This window comes from Euprymna scolopes, chromosome 39 (genome assembly GCF_053919585.1).
Source record: "Euprymna scolopes isolate OS-2025 chromosome 39, ASM5391958v1, whole genome shotgun sequence".
Classification (NCBI taxonomy): domain Eukaryota; kingdom Metazoa; phylum Mollusca; class Cephalopoda; order Sepiida; family Sepiolidae; genus Euprymna; species Euprymna scolopes.
In genome coordinates this window covers 69,655,628-69,680,155 of record NC_136520.1, presented here as the reverse complement: position 1 = coordinate 69,680,155, position 24,528 = coordinate 69,655,628, and the positions used below count along the sequence as shown (strand labels likewise).

Sequence of the window (24,528 nt, the reverse complement as noted above, 5' to 3'; positions counted from 1 at the left end):
AATTTATTTTTCTACATAGTCACCACCATTCTCAATGCACTTTTGCCAGTGATAATTGATGGTTGTGCCTGGGCATCTGGAACACGCTTTGTCATACAAGGGTTTTTCCAAAAGTAAAGCTTCTTTTTATTTTAACAAAAAGTTGAAGAGCTATCAAGATGGAAGTGGCACCATTAAAACGAGCAACCTTTTATGCTCCAGAATTTATTTTTCTACATAGTCACCACCATTCTCAACGTACTTATGATAGAAATTTAATGACTCATCTCTGCTTCTGAAGCACATCAATAATAGGGGTTGCTTTCTTAGAGTCTCACACGGTCAATATCTACAACAGAGTGATGAAACTTTCAGGTCATGAACCATAACTTCAGTCATCATAACAATGCAATTTGCAATCCCCTCTGATCCATTTAGGCAGAATAAAGATAAATAGGAGGCATTACTTGGAATGCCCTTCATATTAAAATGACTGGATCTATCTTTTAATAGCTCTAAATGGGTTGATATGCCCCCCTCCCCCCCCAAAAAAAAACGCTAACCTGCACAATAACTTAAACTTAATTCGGGTAATAAAACTTTTTACTAAAAATTAATTTAAATTATCCTTGAGATAATAAATAAAAAAATTAATATGAAAATTATCCTACACATATTGAATTCCATCCGACAATTTGATTTGGCGTTCAAATAATCCATTAGTTGAAGGCTGAAATGCCATAAAAAAATTTTAATAATTTTTTTTAAAATTGGTTTAATCTCTATTTTACATTCTGGCTTTTAGAAATTGACTTTCGAACTAATCTATCTCTGGCCAGGTCTTTATTAATCCCTCTTTCTCTCAAATCTATCGTTATCATTTCCTGTTTTCTTTGGCATTCCTCTGCCACTTAACCCTGCTATTGCAACAGTTCTTAACTCAAGTACTCCCATATTAATTCTTTCATCCTCATATTCAGTTTGGTCACCATTGTACAAGCTGAAATGTGTTGGACAGCTTTTTCTTTGGCCTCCTTTGTCAACTGACCCTACTATCTTAACTGCTTTACATTTACTACTTAATAACTCTCATTTATTCTTTCAATGTGACCAAACCAACAAAGTCTCATGTTCTGCACACATCCATAGTGTTCAGATTTAATCTTCCTCTAAGGTCATACAAAGTGTTTAGAAAAGTTTGGAAAATCAACAACAAAACTACAGAATTATGTTCCCAGTGTGTAAAGGAGCCGCTTTGTGTATAGTTAGTTTTTGCAATAGCACTTAATTATAAATTATTTTATCAACCTATATCTTTACACGTCTGAACACCTTGACTTTTTTTATTACCCTCTCCCTTAGCGCCATGTAATGTCATATCCATTTCTAGTACATTTCCACATCCTAAGCAATTTTTAATTTGGAATCATCAATTTGCTACCAGCTAACCTCTTAGCAATTTCATTTCCTGTAATTCTCAACTAACTAAATTATATCATAGCATATCTGCAATACTCAATATCTAACACTGAGATCAAATCAATTTTGAAACATGTTTTCTTTGTCTACAGAAGTTATGGCTTTTAGATGATGTCAGTGTGTATAATGCTAAACTTGCTCCTTTCAACTTCTACTGTAATTGTTTTTCTGTAAATATACTTGATTTGAAATGTTGCAATGAAATTGTTTGCTATTCAAAATATATATTTTTGTAAAAGTGTATGTTTCTGTAGTTTATATATTTATATATATATATATATATATATATATATATATATATATATATATATATATATAAACTAATTCATTTACTCACATAAATTAATATACGAAAGTATAAATTTATGCGTAAACTTTAAGTATTTACTTCAACAGTGCTCAATACGTATGTAGAGCTAGTTAGTAAGTTATAAAATATATATGGCGATTAAGCTACACAGAATATTCCACGCTTCATCCACGCTAGGATTCTTCAGGCTTATTTATAGTATTGTGTCAACGTGTTTTTTTGAGTATGTTGCTCGGTAAGAAGATAAATTTGAATGTGTTGAGATGTTGTGTTTTTTATTTTTATGAATTGGTGTTGTGACATAAGTGTGCATGTATATATTATTGTAATAGAATTTACTCTATTCAGGCGGAGTTGGGTCTCGAAACGATAAAAGGCTAAAAATCCTCTGTGTCTGCTGGCAACAGTTTATCTCCAACAGTGCAGTTCGCGCTCATTGCAAGATCCAATTCCTTCAAAAATCTCTCCTTGCTAGACGCCTTTGTTGGTTCAACCGTGCCCTTCGTTGACAACCAAGTGACTTCATCCATAAAGTCACCAACCCAGCGTGAAGAAAATTCACGATGGCCAACTCAAAACCTTGCTTAGAACCCTCATTTTTACAGGGTCTGTCGCTGAAGCTGCGAATGGCTTGCGTTCATAATGGGAGCAGCCTTGGTCAGTCGGTGTTCAGGAGGTGGTGAACTTGTTGGAAAGAGTTAGCCTAACCGACCCAGGGTGATTGATGCAGCCATGACCATGAATATATGATGCTGTTTAACAAAAGGAAGAAATTAGAGTAGAGGTGATAATGTTCAATTCAAGATCCACATTGAAATCCCTGTCATCAATGAGAACATCATTTCTATGTGAAACATGTTTGTCAAACATCAATTTTGGAGTCATATCCAGCAAGACAACTTTTTATTAAATTGACAAGTTAATATTTTATTATAGGTAAAACCTTTTTTTTTTTAATCATATAAGTACTAATAAGCACAATAGTACTGCACAATCATGTTGAAACACCAGTTCCCGTCAGATCACCAAAGTTAAGCAACATTGAGCCTGGTCATTACTAAAATGGGTGACCAATTTGAGAATTCCAGGCGCTGTATGTAGGAGGATGTCGACACCTCCCTGCATGAGTTGCAAAAACCGAACGTCGTCATCTCCCCTAACAGAGATATACATGCGACTGAGGACTGCTTGTGAATTTCATACTCCCGTGAAACTTCCTCCTTTGGAGTAAGCCAGTTAAACCCGAATAGGGTTAGTGCCAACCGACACACACTAATAAGCAGAACTCCTTTTGTATATTTTCCTCTTTCACTACAACAAAATTGATGTCCACAAGGACCCATAGTTCCATGTACTTTAAAAATATAAAGTATTCCCAGATGATCACCCATCTGGTACTGGCCAGGCTCAACATTACTTAACTTTGATGATCTATAATGGGAACCGGTGTATACAGTAATATTGCAATGAAACGACTTAAAGAAATTTGAAAAGCGAAGCATCATCTTCCACGAAACTATTTCCATAAATCATCACACACCATTTATGTTGGCTCTTCTTTTTTTTTTTTTTATTGGTTTAGGCGCAGACATTTTTGTCAGCCATGTAACCCTTTCCTTCCTTATTGGGCTCTTAAAGGGCTTACTTTTTCGCTAGCTTGTTTAGAGTCCAGGGGATTATAATACTGGTGACAGGGTCTCTTTCAAAGTTGTTTTTCTTGAAGTTCTTCAACCTTCCTCTTATTTTTTTTTTTTTTTTTTTATCATCATCATTAGCTCCTTTCATCAAGTGGCTTCATACCTTGTCTGGAGCGACTTCCATTTAAAAAAAATTAAAATTTCCAAAGATGGCACCTCTGATCTTTCTATGTGTTTATTCGATTTATCTGCAGGTGTTTATGGGAAGAAATGCTGTAAGTTTATTCCGCAATCCTCTTTTGGTGTCACTCACCATCTGCCATTTTGCATTTTTTTTTTTTTTTTACCGCTTATGAATTTTGGCCTTAAAATTTAAAAAAAAAAAAAAAAAAAGTTTTTAACCGTTGTTTTCTTTGCATGTTTAAATTTGCGTGTCCCAATGTTGTAATTTTATGTTGTAAGTCTTTGTTGTGCCATTATTAGTGTGAACACCCGACTGAAATGTTTTTAGCGATAATGAGCAGCTGAAAAACTTCAAAGTATTAGCTCGCTTCTTTGCAATGACAGTAAAATTTTTTTTAAGTTGCTTTTTTATCAATTCATCTATTGCGGTATTATCATCCTCGTCTTTTTTAGTTGTTGTTTGACAACTATTCCTCTGGCCTTCGTCAGGTGGTAACCGCGACGGAATAGGAACTCCGAATCTCCTAACTGCATCCTCAGCAATTACTGCCTTCCATAGTTGTTGTTGTTTCACCACGTTTTGGCCAAATAAGCCTCTGGCCGGCTTTGGGTAGGATTGAAACCGTTATCTTCAGACAATGCTCACCTGGAACCGTAGAGATTCAACGTCTCTATCAACTGCGCCACGGGCCCAATAATGAATTCCAATTTTTTTTTTTTTTTTTTTTTTTACACAGTGATCACCACGTATCAAGGCCCGGAAGCCACTCAGGGATAAGGGTTATTGCAAGTACATAAAGTTAGTGAGGAGATTTGCTGAAGTGTTTACTTAAGGGGGCGGTTCATTAGGAATTTGTTAACATTGGACTTGAACACATCCAAATTGTAGTCCGGAGGGAAGCAGGCAGACGGAACAGAGTTCAATTTAATAATATATATCGCTTTTTTATGTTTAAGAATTTTTGCAATGAGGATTAATAATTTGGATTATTTGAACTACTGATCTCACAACATTTTGGCTAATATAATCTCTAACCTTTTCTTGTCAAACTCAAGAATCTGCACAAAATTTCAAATTAAACCCTTTATTTAATCCATGGGGGTAGCATGCTCTTGTTCCGTCAGCCATGACCAGATCGAAGTCTTAATTCGTAATTGTATTCTGAGTGTTGTTAACAATAAGGATTGAACTTTCACCTCCAGAAGAATGCCTCTTAGTATTGAGCATAGAAATATTAAACAAATTTGAGATGAGGATTAATAATTTATACTGGGGGGAACAATAAAGTTGTTGCCCTAAAGAAAACAACACTACAGCTTTATTTTAAAACTTTTATTGAAAAAAATCAATCGAGATTACTTGATTATGTAGTAGAGCTGACATCTCTTCAATGTAGCCACTTTCAGCCTCAATCACCACTTCGATACGGGTCCAGAACTGGGAACATACCTTTTCCACAAGTGCTGGCGGGAGCTCAGCAAATACTGGTTGGATGGTGGTGATCAGGCTGGCTTTGGTGTTGTGGGAGGTCAAAGCAAAGTAGTCCAGCAGGTTACAATCTGGAGGGGGGGGCAGTGTGAGAAGGATTACAAAGTCATAGCACTCCTTCTGAAGCCAAGCCTGGGTCTCTTTGGACTTGTGGATCGATACAGAGTTCTGCTGCCACACACATGGTCTGCTAGCACCCACCTGATTGCACCAGAGGATCACCACACTTTTAAGCACATTCAGGTACACTTTGGTGTTGACTTTCAAGCCGACTTCAAAGATGTGAGGTGGCACAATATGGCTCTAACTTGAAACCGCAGCAAAGACTATAACCATGGCCCGAAACTTTTTCATCACTCTGAGCATGTCCCTATTATTTGTATCAATCCAGTGATGAAATTTGAGGCTGCTGGCAATGGTCCTGTTGTCATAACTTGGATCAGGAGAGAGTATGAGTTGTACAGTGGCGCATCTCCAATTTTGCTCATTGTGTCAGACATGATAAAAGGCTCCTAGCGCCCTTGGGATTTGTACACAACTGGCCAACTAGTAGATGGTTTGCAACAAAAAAAGAAGACTGAGTTTCATCAAACGGAAATGGAATTGTGTCATCTTTTCTAAGGCGACAATTTTATCATTCCACCTTGTAATTCAAACTACTGTTCTCATCTGTTGATTGGTTGGTTGTTTTTGTTTTACGGCATATCAACCTTTTTCAGGTTATTTAATTAATTTGAGGAATGATTTTTTTAATGGAGTATATTTGTTTTTTAAGTTGGATTCTATTTAACCCATAGTTGGGACCCTAACAGGTACTACCACTCCGGGTCAGAGTGGACCTGGGAGCAATGGCAATTAAAGGGTAACTCCACACTCCCCAAGGCCCGCAATGTGGGGCCTCACCATCAGATATAGTTTTAGGTCATATCCAGAACCGTTGTATAAAGGGTTCTTTTTAAAATTTTTTATAAAGGCCAATTTTTTTAAGATATGAGAGTATGGTGTGGGGATTGTTTTTATCAAATAATTCTTTAATATTGTTTTCTTTGTAGTTCTCATCTGTGATGTTATATTCTCAGTGTTTTGGCTGATGTAATCTTTGACCTTAGGTGTGTCTTGTCAAACTCCTGAATCTGTAAAAATAATTTGAATGGACCTATAGATCAGACTGCATGAAGAACTGCCTTATGTTACCCATATCCAAGTACAAGACACTCTACAGCATCTTACATACCAAAACCGAATGATGGCTCATAGAACCTTTGTGGATTAAATAAGAGTTACATTCAAAAATTTTTTTAGATAACCGAGTTATCGACATACACCTGAAGAAAATCAAATGTTACACCAGTCGAAACATTGCGAGAATAACATCCAAGATGAGGATTGTAATTTGAATAATCCAATCAGACATTTGTGCAAAATTTGAAACGGACTACAGACCGATGACTCAGATCACATAAAAAGCTGGCGTAAATCCTTGCCTCATGATTCACACATCCAAGTATGGGACACCCCACACCAAAACCGAATGAGGATGATGGACTCTTTATTTAATCCATAGGCGCTAAACTTCTACCCAGCTATGGCTCATGGAATGAGATCAAACTACAGGGACTAAATAAAAAGGGTTCCATTTAAAATTTTGTACGGACTCCTGAGGTCAATATAAAGATTCCCAAGTTTGATGACGCATTCCCTGAAGAAAGTTGGATGTTACATTGATTGAAACGGTGTGAGAATAACATCCAAGATGAGAATAGTCATTTAAATAATACAAAGCATTTTTTTTTTCAATTTATTAATACTTATTAATGTATCTTATTTGTATTGAACTATGTAGCACAATATTACTTTATGAGGATTTATTAGTATTTATTAATTTATTGCATTTAGGTCAGTTCTATATTTAAAATGCAATGGACACTAATAAACTCATATTTGCTGTGTGTTATTGGTTTTTCTATCAAAAACATTAATATTTTTGCACTATTCAGAAAAATATCAGGTTTATCAAAACATTTGTTGATCAAATATATTTCTCATTCTGTGAAATTTTCACAAGTTCTGCTAGTAATCAGTTTAATTAATTTAAGATGTAATCCCATAAATAGAAATATATAAACATATACACATCCTTAACTTTATAAAGAGATTAATTAATATTTGTTGTGGTGGCACCCACTCATTTACATATGTGGATAATATTACACATAAATAGCAAGACTCAGTTAGTCTGAGTGTGTGTTAACCAGAAGTCACCGAAGGCCAAGCCGAGAGCAGATATGTTCTCCAGCCAAGACTCTCTTACTTGACAACCATTATGTAAATATACCGTAAATATACTTTTCCTAATACACTCCTTATTGATCTACCTTTGTTTGTTGAGTCTTCATTTGTATTGCCTTATACGTTATTTGGTTCAACCTGCAAACATAACAGTTGGCGACGAAGATGAACGTCAAACATAACAATATTATAGTCAGCTAACATACTTTTTAACTTCTGGAATAGCACTACCAGAAGCGGTGACAAGGCAAATCAGTTCCTTCACTTTCTTCAGTATTTCTATTGTGAAGCGATTTATAGAAATAAAATATAAGGAAAGGACATTATTGAAAAGTATGCAATAAAAATTAATAAAATCACACAGATAAAAATAGCACAATAACAAAAAACTCGAAAACCCTCTAACCATTAAACTCCTAAACAGAATTGACTCATTATCTAAACACAAAGAAATAATTATATGCTGGATCCCAAGCCACATTGGAATAAAAGGAAATGAAAGAGCCGACTTAGCAGCCAAATCAGCACTAAACCTGAACCCTGAAACAATAAACATTCCATATACTGAGTTTAAACCCAAAATCAATCAAATATTTTTATGCGAAATGACAACAACAATAGAACAAGAACACAAATAACAAATTAAACCAAATTAAATCCATTCTGGAAGAATGGAAACCAACTACTAGAATAACAAATTGTCATATCCAAAATTCATATCAGTCATACAAAACTCACACACTCCTACATACTGAAACAAGAACAATAACCACAATGCACATTCTATCAAAAAACTTGCACGATTAAACACATTTTTGTGGAATATAGAGCCAGTGATAATGTCAGAAAACAATATCTTAAATCCAACAATATGAAGAACATCTTCGAAAACAACCGCCTCGATCAAATACTTTCCTTTTTTTTTTAGAGTAACAAGCCTTTTTTCAAAAAAAAAAATAAATAAAATAAAAATTCTTTCTCTACAAAACAACCCAACTAAACCCTATGAATCAATATTTAAAAACATAAAAACCTTTGTCTAAACTACTGGAGGATTTGCCATTAAATAACCCGAAAAGGATTTATATTCTGTTAAAAAAAACTAAACAACCAAACAAACAAACAATAAAACAAAAAAATGAATACATGCACAGAGCAGATAGGCATGAGATAAAAAGTGAAGGAACTGATTTGCTTTGTCACCGTTTCTGGTAGCAGCCACACCAGAAGTTAGGAAGTACGTTAACTGACTACAACCAAGATTAAACGAATCCTCCAGACTCGTTACATCAAAATTATTAATTACTTGTTAGTTTAGATAATAAATACATATTTTAACTTATCTACATTGTTTATAGAAAAATGGAAAAGGCTGGGTGCATGTGTCAAATAGTAGATTTTGAAACAAACACATTTCAGGTGAAAACATTATTACATACTTATGTGTCGTGTCAAAATTTGTATAAATTCCAAAAATGGTCCAGTTGAAGGTGTGCCAGGTTCAGCTTTTACAAAAAAAAAACCCACAATAAGGGTTTCACATTTTGTATTTTGAAATAGCACATTGTTTAGATTAATCGATTGCAGTTACTGCCCCTGGTTTTTGAGACCTCTTTCACATTAAAGCCAATGATAAAACTCAACAAATCTTACATTTTAATTGTTCTAATTGGTCATGATCTGCAACTGACTCATCAAGTGATTCCATTTAATTTTTACTTGTAATTATTTTTCTACTGGGTCATTTTTTTTTGGGGGGGGGGGGAATTTTTGGAATTTATACTAATTTTTACATGACACATGAATATGTAATGTTTTCACCCGAAATGCATTTGTTTCAAAATCCACTATTCTTCACAAGCACTAAAAACTGTTTTGGTTGTTCAAAAATTTTTTTTTTAATTGCTTTTCAGCTTTTTGTTTTGTTTTCCCTTCTTCAGATTTTAAAAGAAATTATCTCCTGATTTGCCACACCTGCATCCATTTTTTTTAACTATTAAATATGTGTTCTTACTTGATTTGTCCCGGGGGGGGGGGGTAAATTTTTTTTTTTAAACACTTGAATATTTTAATAGCATTTTATTTCATTATGACAATAATTTTTGATTCAATTTTGTTTTTTATTGGATTATTTTATTGTGAATTAAAAAAAAAAAGAAAGAAACTATTATGATTTCCGAATTACTTAGGACTTCTACAGAACACTCTCCCCTTACTATGTTAAGAATGGTTTCTAAATAATAACATTATTATTTCAGTGCGTTTCGTATTCTGTATAAGTACCCATATTTCTTATAATTTGATGATCGATTACATTTAGTGGCATGAAGAAATTTGATTATGTGCAGGATCAACTTGAATGTATGCCACAAATACTCAAGAATACTGAGAAATATTATGAAAAAGGGGGCATGATGAGAGGAGGGGATTAAGCACTCTTCTCTATTTGTGCTTCACAATGTTTCTCTTCATCATCATCATCATCAGCAGCAGCAGCAGCCCTGCTGTTTAACAGCATTGGTGACCACGGATCTCCAATGTGGGTGGCTATCCATAGCCTGAAATAGCTCAACTTTTGTTGATAATCTCATCCAATCGATCAAGTTGTCCATCAAAGTGCATCTTGGTCAACCTTGCTTTTTCGATCCTGGCATTCTACCAGTCAGTACCAGATGCTCTATACCTTTTTGACAGTAAATATGTCCTAAGAATTGTTTCTCTTATTGAGTGCAAAACTATACTATTGCAGATCTGTCTATATAATGTGGTGATCAACCAATCAAATCAATCCACTCTTGTATCAAGCCATTAGTTAGTTTATATTGAAATAGTTAGCACCCAAAATAACTGCCTAGTTTTATCCGATTTTCCAAGCATTATCAGGAAAAATTAATCTACCATATTAAATTATTTCTGACTTTTGCAGAAAAATATTTTTTTAAATATTAATTTCTTTTTTGATTTTTTTTGTGGATTTTTTTACATATACTAATTTGTTTTCTGATTTGTACAAATATTTTTGCATTTTTTTTTTCTTTGCAGTTATTAATTAACACATAATAAAATCAGACTTTATTGAAAATTATTATCATTGCCATCCGGACTTAGGGTTAGTGGTAGAGTTTGTTTTATTTTACGAGAAAGAAATAATAGTGTTTTTTTTTTAAATAAATTTGCAAATATCAGACAACAAAATTAATACAGTGGATTAATTTATCCTGTTGCCGCTTGGGAAATCAAATAAAACTAGTTGATAAAATTTGGCTGTTATTTTGAAAAATTTTTTTTTTTTTTTTTTTTTTTCAATATAAATAAGTAAAACTATGACGAAACCATGCCACTCATACCAAAGTAATCTTATGTGTTTGGTAAACTATATGAATACCATAAAAAAACAAAAAACAAAAAAAAATAATAAAACAAAAACATTTGAGGAAAAAAAAAAACATTTGGAAAAACAAAAAAAAGAAAAACATTTTTCACTATTCACTAATAACATCAGGTGTAAATACACCTGAAGATGGTTGGAGGTTACATCGGCCGAAACGTTGTGAGAAAAACAATCAAGATGAGAACAATGGTCCGAACAATCCAAATGATATTTAAAAATCATATTGCGACAAAGCCATATGCATCACTTTTAAACTTAAAATCATGTTTATCTTGTTTTGTTTTGTTAAATGTTGCTTGCTAATTTTTGTCACAAGTTGATTAAAAATCGAAAATAAAAAATAAAAAAGATGTGATTTGGCTTTTAAGCACTCTTGATGCATATTTTATTCGAATTGAATCAACGTTTCTATATGAAACTCACACCTTTGATGTTAATCTTGCATAATCAACGCACCGTTCCAACATTTCAAAATACAACCACTGAGAGACAATAAGCGGATCTTTACAAACAGACTTTTCTTTCTCCAACCTTATAACATGGCAAGAAAGAAGAATAAGAAATAAAAAAAGAAAGAAAATAAAATACTGAGGATGGAGTATAACTCTGAAATATATTTTTGTGATAAATTTCAAACAAGTAAAATATTTGTTTATTTTCATAATATTGCGTTGTGATTTGGCTTTCAAGCGCACTTGATGCATATTTTATTTTTTCAAATTGAATCAACACTAATGGAACTTACACCCTTGCCGTTAAAAAAGATATTATTTAAATTTTTTTATAATTCAACCATTTATCATTTTTTTGTTTGTTTTTCTTTTGCTAGTGTTTCAATCTAAAGCTTGCTAAAAGCATATCAGCATTATGTTGCTATATATATATATATATATATATATATATATATATATATATACACACACATATATATATATATATAGCAACATAATATATATATATATATATATACACACATATATATATATATATAGCAACATAATATATATATATATATATATATATATATATATACACACATATATATATATATAGCAACATAATATATATATATATATATATACACATATATATATATATATAGCAACATAATATATATATATATATATATATATATATATGTATATACACATATATATATATATACACACACATATATATATATACACATATATATATATATATATATATATATATATTATGTTGCTATATATATATATATATGTGTATATATATATATATATATATATACACACATATATATATATATACACACATATATATATATACACACATATATATATATACACACATATATATATATATACACATATATATATATATATATATATATATATATATATATATATATATATATATATATATATATATATATATATATATATATTATACTAAACGTTCTTTAACTATGGCTTTTTTTCCTACACATTTTAATTGTACAAAATACATATTAAAATATTCCTTAGTTTAGGGATTGAGTTATGTTTTATGTTTGGATACAAAAAATCTTACATTTTAATTGTTCTAATTGGTCATGATCTGCAACTGACTTATCAAGTGATCCATTTCTTACTAACTTACTGTTTATCACTTTCGTCCTCTCTCATTGAATGTTGTTTGGGCATCCCACTCCACTGCCACCTCATGTTTTTGTTGTGCCTAACACTTTCGCTTCCATCATTGCTTATCTCTATTAACAGTAAAAAAAATAATAAAGACGGGACAAGCATAGAAAAATGAGAAAATGTCACCCGGTTTTAATCATGGCGGCACAAAGAATGGTACTTGTGTTGTACATCACTATAATCCAATGATGTGCCGATGTCGCATTTCAATCTCATGTGTCACGCAGAAATTGAAAGTATGATGTTGGACTGCCCCTGTTGTGCTACAAAGTTGTAGATGAGGAATGGATGACAGTAAAGAAATCTGATGAGATGGCAATGATTTGTGATGAAGCAACAATATATATACCTGTATATGTATGCATATATATATATATATATGTATGCATATATATATATATATGTATGCATATATATATATATGTATGTATATATATATATATAATAAGACAACAAGAGTATGAAATGAAGTCACAAAACTATATATTGGTAGGTATAGAATGGATCATTTATTGAATAATGGAATACAAGCAAAATTTGGGGATAGAAGGGACTCTTTATGCCAGGGCATTTCGAAGCCTAATGCTTCTCATCAGAAGAGTAGAGAAGGTGCTAGGTAGCATGGGAAAGATGCGGCGTCTAGCGTTGGGTTCATTACCTAATTAATTTACAACCTTGCATTAACCCCCCCCCCCAATTTATAAGCGACTTTATATCCGCCATTTGCCGTTTAGGTTGCACCTGTCAAAAATACCATTTCCATAGATAATAGACACTCCACAAACCGTTAAAATTTTACCACGCAGTAACAATACACCCCCAATTTAACCCTAAAACATATACCCCTTAAACTCAACGCTATGTTAAAGACCATTTACAATCTTATATATCATACTATATATAACAAGCTTCTCCTTTATTTATTTAGAATTCAATAAAGCTTCCCCCAACATTCTATAATTCCTCTTAATCTTTTTCTGATGAGAAGCATTAGGCTTCGAAATCCCCTGGCATAAAGAGTTCCTTCTATCCCCCAAATATTGCTTGTATTCCATTATTCAATAAATGATCCATTCTATATCTACCAATATATAGTTTTGTGACTTCATTTCATATTATTGTTGTCCTATTGTATAAGCTCCAATGATAATTGTTGAGCTTGGCATTATCCAGATAAGTCTCCTCTTGCAGAATTGAACTCTCTCTCTCTCTCTCTCTCTTCCTCTTACGCATTAAGCTCTCTCTCTCTCTCTCTCTCTCTATATATATATATATATATATATATATATATATATATATATATATATATATGACTACTTCGTTTAATCACATAAATTAATATATGAAAGTATAACTTTATGCGTAAACTTTAAGTATTTACTTCAACAGTGCTCAATGCATGAGTAGAGCTACATAATAAGTTATAAAATATATATAGCAATTAAGCTATACAGAATATTCCACGTTTCATTCTCGTGAGAATTCATCAGGCTTATGCATAAGAATGAAATGCGGAATATACCTTGTGTAGCTTAATGCCATATATATTTTTATAACTTATATATGTTAATAGGCTGTGGAAAAAATTGAATTTTTCTATGTGCTGATGAGCTTGCCCAGTTGTGCAGAACCATACTAAATAAACTATTATATACTTATATGCCAACATTGGACCGAAACAACTGTACGCAAGTTGTTACCAATAAAAACCTAACATTTTGAAAATGAGCAACAATATGAGTGTCTGTTCCTCATAAAGTTGTAATTTTTAAAAAAATACTAATAGCTCTAGTATTACCCTATTGAGCTATCTAAATGAGGACTTTGTGTCATTTGTTTGTGTAAATACTATCCCAAGTAGTAAAATTATATTTAGAAATATAGATCTATATATTCAACATCAATAATAGAATGCAAGCCAAAGAAATCAGAATTTATATAGGCCATACACAAGAAATGTCATTCACAAAAATTGTGCCCACTTCTAACGATACAATTTTCCTCTTTCTATTGGTAGTGTCAGCAATATAGGGTGGAATGGTAAAATTGTTGCTCTAGAAAAGATGACATGATTCCACTTCTGTTTCATGAAAACCAATTTTCTTCTTTTTTTTTTTTTTTTTTTTTTTGAGGGGTTTCAGACCATCTACTTACTATTGGGCAGTTGTGTACAAATCCCAAAGGCGATAGGAGCCTTCTATCATATCTGAAAATAACACAATGTTCAATGAGCAAGATCGGAGATGAGCCACTATACAACTTATGCTCTCTACCAATCCAAATTATAACGACAGGACCACTCCCAGCACCCTCAAAATGCATTGCTGAATTTCCATGAATAACAGGGACATGCTCAAGGTGATGAAAAATAAAGTTTCTGGCCACAGTTATGGCCTTTGGTGTGGTTTCAAGTGAAGGCCACATCATGCCACCTCACATCTTCGAAGTTGACTTGAAAGTCAACACCAAAGTATACCTGGAGATGCTGAAGAGTGCGGTGATCCCCTAGTGCAATCAGGTGGCCGGTGGTAGACCCCGGGTGTAGCAGCAGGACTTGTCGCCGGCCCACAAGTCCAAAGAAACCCAGGCTTCAGGAGAAGTGCTATGACTTTGTACCCTTCTCTCACTGGTCCCCTCCTCCACTGACCTGAACTCGTTGGACTACTTCGTTTGGTCATATGTCAAGAACATCACCAACATGACCTCTCACAACACCAAAAGCAGCCTGATCACCGCCATCCACCAAGTATTCGCCGAGCTCCCACCGGTGCTTATGGAAAAGGCATATTTCTACTTCCGGACCTGTATTGAAACGGTGATTGAGGCTGACGATAGCTACATTGAATAGATGGCAGCTTTACTTCATAATCAACCCGAATTGATTTTTTACATAAAAGTTTTAAAATAAATCTTTAGTGTTGTTTTTTTTTTTTTTTTTTTTAGGGTAACAAATTTATCGTTCCACCCTGTACTAGCCGAAAACTAATAGATGACCTCCGAGGGGTTTGGACCTTTGGACGAGAATTAAAATGTAATGTCTGTTCTGGCAAAAAATAGTACAATAATGTATTGTCGAGTCTGTATTCGCACCTGACGTCCATAGAATGGATATATGTCACAAACTCTTTCAAGAGTTTTTGAAATAGATTCCCCTAACCAGATTTATTCATTACAGATAAAACTGTGGAATTTCCACGGGTCCTGCTAGTGATAATTATTTCATTCATGTGCAAATATTTTGTTGTTTATTTTAAACAGGGCTGTACGAGAGGAGGAAAAAGTAAAGACTGCTGAGCTGATGGAGCAACTTGATCTTGAGAAAAACAAACTTCATGAGTTAAAAATGGAGAATGAGATCCTGAGCGGAAAGATGGGCCAACAACGAGACCTGGAGTTTCAGGTGAGTTCAGTGGTATGGGATTAGCCTGGGGTGATCAGAAAAATGCAGAATAGTGGACAGGAATGATAGATGGTAATGTGATGTAGGTGAAGGATATGGGCAGGTGTCACATTTGGAATGTGACTACAATTAATTTGATTATTGCAAGGTTGAGACTAAAATTTAAATTGTGAACATTTGTTTAGTTTTTATGTTGAAGATTCAAGAATGCACCAAAAACAATTGCAAATGTACATCACTGATTGAGAGATGAGAAGGGGAGGAGAGAGGCATCAGAACAGGCTTGACGATCAGAGTATGTGGATGTCCCACCTTTTGCTCCTCCAGGATCTGGAGAGTTGATTTTAACTATAAATATCAACATTCTGCACTTTAAGGTTTAATAAAAAAAAATTTCTTAATTTCTCCTACAACACCTTTCCATTGGGGGATCAAGCAAAGAAGAGTATTACGTTACACGAGTAGTAATCCCTGAAGTGCCCTTTTTCTCATTTTTAATCTTTAAAGAAGGAGGAGTTTTTTTGCAAAGATAACCTGAAATTGTGTTATCATCCAAGAACCATATAAGAATTTCACCCAGAACCAAATGCTAACAAACTGAACTATAAGTTTGTCACAAATCTGTTTCCTCTAATTTCTCCAACTTCAAACTTTCACCTGGTGCTACCAGATCAGGCTTTCTGAAGATAAAGTGCACCAAACATTGAGGTTATTGTTTTTTTATTTTCATCCCTTTTGCAAAACTCAATCATGTTCTGCAAAGTTAAAAACAAATCAACAGTTTTTTTTGTATTTGTTTGTTTATTTGCGGACTGTTATCCTCATCTTCATAGTTGTTGTTGTTTCACCACGTGTCGGCCAACTCATCCTCTGGCCTTCTTCAGATAATTAACCACAACGCTTTCTAAGCACATTTCAATACTGCATACTTAACAAGCTTTTCCTCCAGCTTTATACATTCTTTTACGATCACTTTTCTTCAATTATTTCGATCCACAATTTGAAGTCTCCAATTATCCACACCAATTTTCAGCAACTTAAGGTTATTCCTCAGTTCATCTTTAAAACGTTTTGAAGGTTTATGCTACGGTCTCTTTCCCATGGACAGCTCACCATAAAGCAGTTTTTTTTTTTTTACACAGTGATCACCACTTATCAAGGCCCGGAAGCCACTCAGGGATAAGGGTTATTGCAAGTACATCACGTTGCCTATTTTATTCAGCAAATTATGCCCCCCCCCACAGACACACCCATTAAACATCCACAGCAAACATTCGTCTAGCTACAACCACTGTCAACAATTTCCCTCACTCTTTATATATACATAAAACTAAATGAAAATTCCTTGAGCAGAATTTCTTTCCTGGAACTGCCCAACTGTGTAATTCTATACTGTGAAGCTGCTTTCCAGCTGACAACATGATCGTTTTCAAGTCCAACAGAAACAAATTCTTGTTGAACCATCCTCTAAAATAATTAATTTCTACCCAATTTCTACCATCACTGATCATCTTGGTATTGTCTCACTTGATACACATTAACCCTCATCCTTGAGTGGCCTCGGGGCTTTGATAAACGGTGACTACATAGTAAAAAAAAAAATTAATATTAATTTTAATATGCTGATGAAAAAAACACATTGATTAGCCCTCATCTTTGAGTGGCCTCGGGGCCCTGATAAGCAGTGACTATAGTAAAAAAAAAAAAAAAAATCGACATTAATCTGAATATAATGATGTTGATGAAAAAAAAAATGTTTGCACGTTTTATTCAGCAAATTAATGACGAATATATTGTTATTGTTTAGCATCTTCATCTTGCTATGGAAAATGAACGAGAAAAGTTGAAAAACGCAGAGGACATTGCCGAAGAGAAGCAACAGGAGAATTTAACTCTGAAACAAGAACTCGAGATGGAGCGGGTGCAGAACCAATCACTGATAGCGCAACACGAAGCCGACCTTGCTGCTTTAAAATGTCGCCTCCAAGAAAATGAAACTCATCTCGAGGCAACCAACAGGTGTGTATCTGAAAATCTTTCTGACGCTTTTTTTTTATGCCAAATAAGACATGTTGCTGCTTGGAACGTAAGGGGTTGCTATTTGGGATCGTATCTAATAAAGGATTCAGGAAGTTGAACAGTCTGTTCGCATTTAAACTTCTGCAGTCAGTACAGGATGAGATTCCAAAGTCTAAGAGTTGGAGGAAAGAAATTATTAGAGTAGAAAGCTTTCAGGTAATCTAGGGAACTTAATAGTGAAGTGGTGAGATTTTGTTGCTTGGTGATTTAGACCTCTGGACACTTGAGGCATAAAAAAAAAGAAGTAAAATCAAGCTACTCTGTGTGTGGATGCACGTGTGTGTATGCGTGCATGCATGCATGTATGTGTGTATGAGTGTGTGTGTGCGTGCATGAGTCTGTGTATGTTTGTGTGTGTGAGTGTGTGTGTATGCATGTGTGCATGAGTGTGTGTGTGTGTGCAAGCCCCCTGACTATTTGGGAAGTACATTATGGGTTGTGCTTTTGTTTTGTTTTGTTTTGTTTTTTTTTCAACAACAGAAGCGGCAAGAACTATATGTTGCGGTTGAGATAGGTACCAGGCGAAAGTAGGTATAAGTCAAATGTCAAAAGTGACAATGGCCATGTACTTTAAAAAAAAAAAAAATTATTAAAAAGTAAAACTTTTAGGTAAGTTTACCATAGTTATTCTTAACCTTCACAAAGGAGTTATATCACAACAAAACCAACCAACCACTTGTAATACCGTTAGCCCCTTTTCAGTGTTGGGACCAGATAAGACTAAAAGGGGAAACACTCATCCTTACATTGGAGAATTTTCCTAGCATTTCTGGAAGCATTTTTCCCATCACAGTTTGGTTTATAATTATACAGAAAGTGATCTTACAACAGAAATCGATGAGAACACAGTGGAGATGCCAAATTAATCGGTGAATTAGTTCCCATGCGTCTGTCTGCATTTTTTCAAAGTTCATCTCTACTGAGACACAATGTTGCAGATGATTGTATTTTTTTGTAGATCATTCTTTTATGGATTTTTAGTTGGTAAAAATAGCTGCTAAGAGATCAAAATTGAAAAAAAAAAAAAAATTGGAACTTGTTATTTGTTTGTATGCTCAAATATATACATTTGTTGCTTGTTGAGTTAGTCCTCTGAATACTTGAAGCATAAAAATAAAAAAGTAAAATCAAGCTACTCCAATGTGTGTGTGTGTGCACATGCATAAAACATTAAAATCAGTTTGTTTTTAATTATTTCTTTTCCATCTGACGATAGCTCAAACAGTAATGACTAAGGTTGGAGCACTATACGTTTCGGTTTTGATTTTAGCTGATGGCACCCAAGTCATTTTTTTTTTTTTGTTACTTTTGAAATCACTATTATATATTGGGCACTGAGTCATGCTGCCGCACCTAGAGTCTACCAATGGCCATCTGATTGCACCAGGGGATGACCACACTCTTCAGCACATCCAGGTACACATTGGTGTTGACTTTCAAGCAGACTTCAAAGATGTGAGGTGGCATGATATGGCTCTCGTTTGAAACTACTCCAAAGACCATAACCGTAGCCGGAAACTTTGTTTTCATCACCCTGGGCATGTCCCTATTATTTGTGGCAATCCAGCGATGCATTTTGAGGGTGCTGGCAATGGTCCTGTTGTCATAGCTTGGATTGGTAGAGTACATGAGTTGTACAGCGGCATATCTCTGATTTCGCTCATTGAACATTGTGTCACTTTCAGACATGATAGAATGCTTCTATTTGTCTTAGGATTTGTACACAACTGGCCGACTAGTAGATGGTCTGCAACAAAAAAGAAAACCGGTTTTCATTAAATGGAAATGGAATCATATTGGCTTTTCTATGACGACAATTTTCCATCCTGTGGATTTTACCATTCCACAGCAGTATGTATTTTTATACTAAAAATCTAAACATCATTCTATTCCACTTTTTTTCTTTCTTATTTTTTCTTTCTTTTTTTCTTTTTTTTTTTTTTTTTCTCATTTTTTTGTAGAAATTTGAATCGAGTAAAGGCGTTAAATGCTCAGTTGACGCAGTCTTTGGAAAACATCCGCTCTGTTGAACAGAGCACGTCTGAGTGTGACCATGCAAGAATCATGGACTTACAGGCATTACTGAATACCGAACAATCACAACTGAGAGATTTACAGCAAGAGGTAGAGACGGTCAGGTCAGAATCACAGGCCAAAGTCCTCGCCCTCACATCAGAACTGCAGGCCACAAAAGAAAAGCTGAAAAAAGAAAAGACGAAATTTCAAAAACTTCAAGTCAAGTCGGACTTTGTTGAGGTAAGTGTGTGTATAATTCTCTATAAGAAAATTGATTATAGTCAGTATACAGTCAACTAACATACTTCCTAACTTCTAGCATAGAGCTATTGGAAGCAGTGACAAGCCAAATCAGTTCCTTCGCCTTTTTCTTTCACGCCTATATCCCCCCCCTTTTTTTTATTACGTTTTTTTTAATATTTTTATATATTCATAAACATATATTTATTACATGAATTCAAATAAAAAAGTTTTTGTTTTTTTTTTAAATTAAAGAAATTACTTTTTATTTTTTATAATTTCGTAAACATATATTTCTTATAAAATTTCAAAGAAAATAAAAACTTTTATTTTTGAGATGTTGTTATTAAACATGCAAATAAAGACTAATTGTGTTATTTTTATCTTTTTTATAATTTTGTCTATTTCTTATATTTTATTTGAATAAATCGCTTCGCAATAGAAATACTGAAGAATTATAAAAGTGGAGAAACTGATTTGCCTTGTCACCGCTTCCGGTCGCGCCACGTTAGCTGACTATAACCAAATAATCATATATACTGATAAGTCAAACATTTGTTTCAAGGTTAGCAGTGCACCTCTCGATCATCAAGTCCTTTCTCTCCAAGTTTATACAAATACTTGTTAATGGGCAAAACTCCAAAGCATTAATAGCATTGATGCCAACGTACCTCAGAGATCCATTCTGGATGTAAACCTTTTCCAGATCTTCATGATCTTTGAAATCATATTCTGAGATTATTCGTTGATATCTATGCAGAAGACACAAGTGTTTATGGCAGCACTTTGAAGAGCATTGTTGATCAAGATCTTTTTGACTTGAAACACATGGTGAAATGAAAAAAAATGTGGCTTTTGCATTTTCACAATAGAAATATTGAAGAACAATAAAAGTGAAGGAACTGATTTGCCTTGTTATCATTTCCAGTAGAGCTATACTGGAAGTTAGGAAGTATGTTAGCTGACTAGATACTATATATTTCTTATTTAATTGCCTTCCCAGAAGGGTAAAATTTTGGTATAAGGTTAGTTTTTAATGTGAGAAAAAAATCTAGCTCCCCATAAATGTTTGTTATCAGTAGATTAATCCACTATCTGCCAATGTCCGATTTGACATTTTTTATGTCTGAATTTTTTAAAGGAGGGTTGATTATTTGTATTAATCAGATTCTTTGGAGTAAGTCATTCAAAATGGTATTTTGAGTGTTGCCCATACTCCAAATACAATTGCGAATTACTTAGGACTAAACAACTAGCCAATCAAATTGTTTGAAAATCAGTTAATGTGTTTCATACGGGACATTGCCTGATCGAAAAAAACAAAATATTTATTTTTTACAAAATAAAATAGACATTGTGATTATCGATCCAGGTTTTTCTTTTTAGGTATGAAAACAAACGTCAGCCTGTTTGGCTTGGTTCGGTTTGTTTTAAAAAAAAAAATAGTTTCAGCTGATCTACTTTATCTTTTTCTGTAGCTTTTAGAATTTTTAATAATTTCGACATGACACACAAGTATGTAATAGTGTTTTTGCTTAAAATTCACTTAAAAAAATATTTTTACATATCCACTTATGCACAAACGCTGATTCTTATTTATATGTTATAATTAGTATTGCCTGTACTGAGGATAAACTCAAAAACATTTTCACTTAGAACTATTAAGTGAAATCACACTACATCAGGTCAATTCGGTTGCCATCGTGTTCCGATTTTTCTTTGTGTTTTTCTCATGTTTATATGTGTAATACTAAATGAAGTCTAATTATAGGACTATAAACGATTTCCCCCGCTCTCTATCTGTGCCTAAATCTAAATGCAAAATTACGAAAAATGATCACAAGTAAAAATTCCTCAAATAATGCAGTTTCATCATATTTATTACTTTTGAAGAGTTCACAGAATCCAAGGGAGGTAACTGCGATTTTAATTTAGAAAATAACGAATCCAAAATGTGCACGAATAGCTATGTAAAAAGAAAAATAATTCTAGCAGATCTTCTACTCTATCATTTTGGAATTTTTTACAAATTTCCACGATACATGAGTATGTAATAGTGTTTTTATTTAAAATACATTTAATTTTTTATTTTGTATATATCCACATAATGGATAAACACTGATTCTTAATTATATGTTATAATTAGTATTGTCTGTATTGAAGATTGATCCTTTAACCTCCAGAAGCTGATCATTTTAAAACTGATTATACTTTGTGCTTTATATGTTGCGCCGTGTGTCACATCAGCCGAAAAAAATTGTGTGAATAACGAGAAAAGTTGACTGAATAATCCAAACAACCCACGGATGTTTTATGTGTTTCGTTTTTCATTGGAAATTTTTAAAAATCTTTTATTCTGCAGATGCGTTAAAGTGGATCAATAATAACAATGTTTTTTGTAAAAAAAAAAATAGTTTTAGCAGATGGCAATCATTTTTCATAGCTTTTGGAAGTTTTAATAATTTTTACATGAGATGTAATTACATAATAGTGTTTTTACTTTTAAAAAATTTTAGATATCGAATTCTAATGCATAAGCAACTAATTTTTTTTTTTTTAGTTTTAGATCATTTTGGTTGTAAACTGGAGTTTTTAAGAATCTATTGATAAAAAACAATTTTTTTTTTATTTTAAAAATATGCAACTTGATGTGAATCATTTTGCTTTTAATTTTTTTTTCAGAGCCAATACAAAGACAACGAGCGACAGCTAAATTACGAAAAAGAACGTGCAATTCGTTTGCAAGCAGAGAAACATACGCTGACTCTTGAGTTGCAAAATGTCCGTCAACAGAAAAAAGATGTTTACATTGCGATGGAAAACGAAAAGAAAGCCAACAAGAAAAACATGAAAGAAATGGTTCGATTGGTCGATAATAACAAAGTTGAAATGGTAAGGATTTGTTGTCTCTTGACACGTTTTTTTTTTTTTTACATATATTTTGTCTTTAGGAAATGAGGCTGAACACCAAAGTCAGAATCTACCAGGTCCTTGTCCCCCAACATTCTCCTTCATGGATGCAAGACTTGGCCTATGCGTGCCAGTGACATATGCAAACTGGAGATATTCGACCATCACTACCTATGCCATATCCTCCATGTCCGCTGGCAACAGTTTGTCCGCAACAGTACAATTTGCACTTGCTGTAAGATCCACTTTCTCTAAAAAAATCTCTCCTTGCCAGACCCCTTCGTCGGTTCAGCCACGCTCTTCAACAACACCCAGGTGACTTTATCTGTGAAATCATAGACCCAGCATCACCACCAGACTTGAAGAAACGTCGCGATGGCTAACTCAAAACCTGACTTAGGACAGTGAAGCAGTGTTATATTATGCTGCAGTCGATCGTCAAATGTGTTTTAAGTCGATTTAATTTCTAAAAATCAATCTTTTCATTGTCTCGATTTATACACTTGTTAGCGATAATAAAACACACGCAGCTGATTATAAAAATATTTTGTTTATTCAAAATTACCTTTGAAGTTTCCGAATGATAGTTTTGACATTAATGATGGGGTGGGGGGGTTGAGAATGTGCTGCTTAGCTCGCCTGTCGTGGCTGCTCTCCTCTCTCTCTGTTGTCTGCTATCTCTTTTATTGACCCAGATAGCATCAACATTCCAACATGCATTGTCTTGAAAATGTATAGGTCAATCTCGCTGACCTAATCTCTGGGAATTCTATGTTCCACATTTTGACATGCTTTGGCATCATTCCCCGGCGTCTGCATCCAGGCTTCTGACCAACTTTCCTTTGACATCATTCCCTGGGGATGTGAATTATCCAACAGCAGGATGATGAACTGTCATCACCTTTGGGAGGTCTGCCGCTGGAACCACGAATGGCATGCTTTCATTATGGGAGCAGGTTTGAATCACCGTGCCTGGTCAGTCGGTGTTTGGTATGTGGTAAACTTATCAGAAAGAGCCAACCCAACCAACCCAGAATGAATGCTGTAACCATGACTTAAGATCATGGGGAGGTTCATCTGTAAAAACATGTGGCAAAAAACAAAAAAAGCAAAAAATAAATAAAAAATTCTAACTGACTGAGATCTGTTATACCTAATGTTCATGTTTCTTTTTTATAAAATTATTTTTGTTTTTGTTTTTTTAATGGAAACCGCTTCAAACAAAGCATGAAGTCACTTTAGCTAACAAGAAATAAAGATGATTATTATAAAGACAGGAGATGCCTAGTGACTTTAGTTGTGTAAAAAACCAAGGCTATAGGTAGGAGGAAAACAGTCATCAAAAAGAAAGTTCTACAAGCCTGCAGTTCTGGGTAGAAAGCTACTGAAATAAAAAGCTGTATTATAACAAGATATCTAAACAGCAAAGTAATGAAGACCATTAGACCAGTGGTTCCCAAAC

At 33.7% G+C, this 24,528-nt stretch overlaps 1 protein-coding gene across 1 annotated transcript in view; it reads left to right on the top strand.

Moving 5' to 3' along the window:
* LOC145263843 (uncharacterized) overlaps nt 1–24,528 on the top strand; it is a 649,003-nt gene that overhangs the window by 598,966 nt on the left and 25,509 nt on the right. The window contains exons 57-61 of the mRNA XM_080120917.1: nt 3,660–3,680; nt 15,680–15,821; nt 17,629–17,840; nt 19,862–20,156; nt 22,839–23,048. Of these exons, the coding sequence (XP_079977043.1) occupies nt 3,660–3,680; nt 15,680–15,821; nt 17,629–17,840; nt 19,862–20,156; nt 22,839–23,048 (880 nt within the window). The remainder of the gene's footprint in view (nt 1–3,659; nt 3,681–15,679; nt 15,822–17,628; nt 17,841–19,861; nt 20,157–22,838; nt 23,049–24,528) is intronic.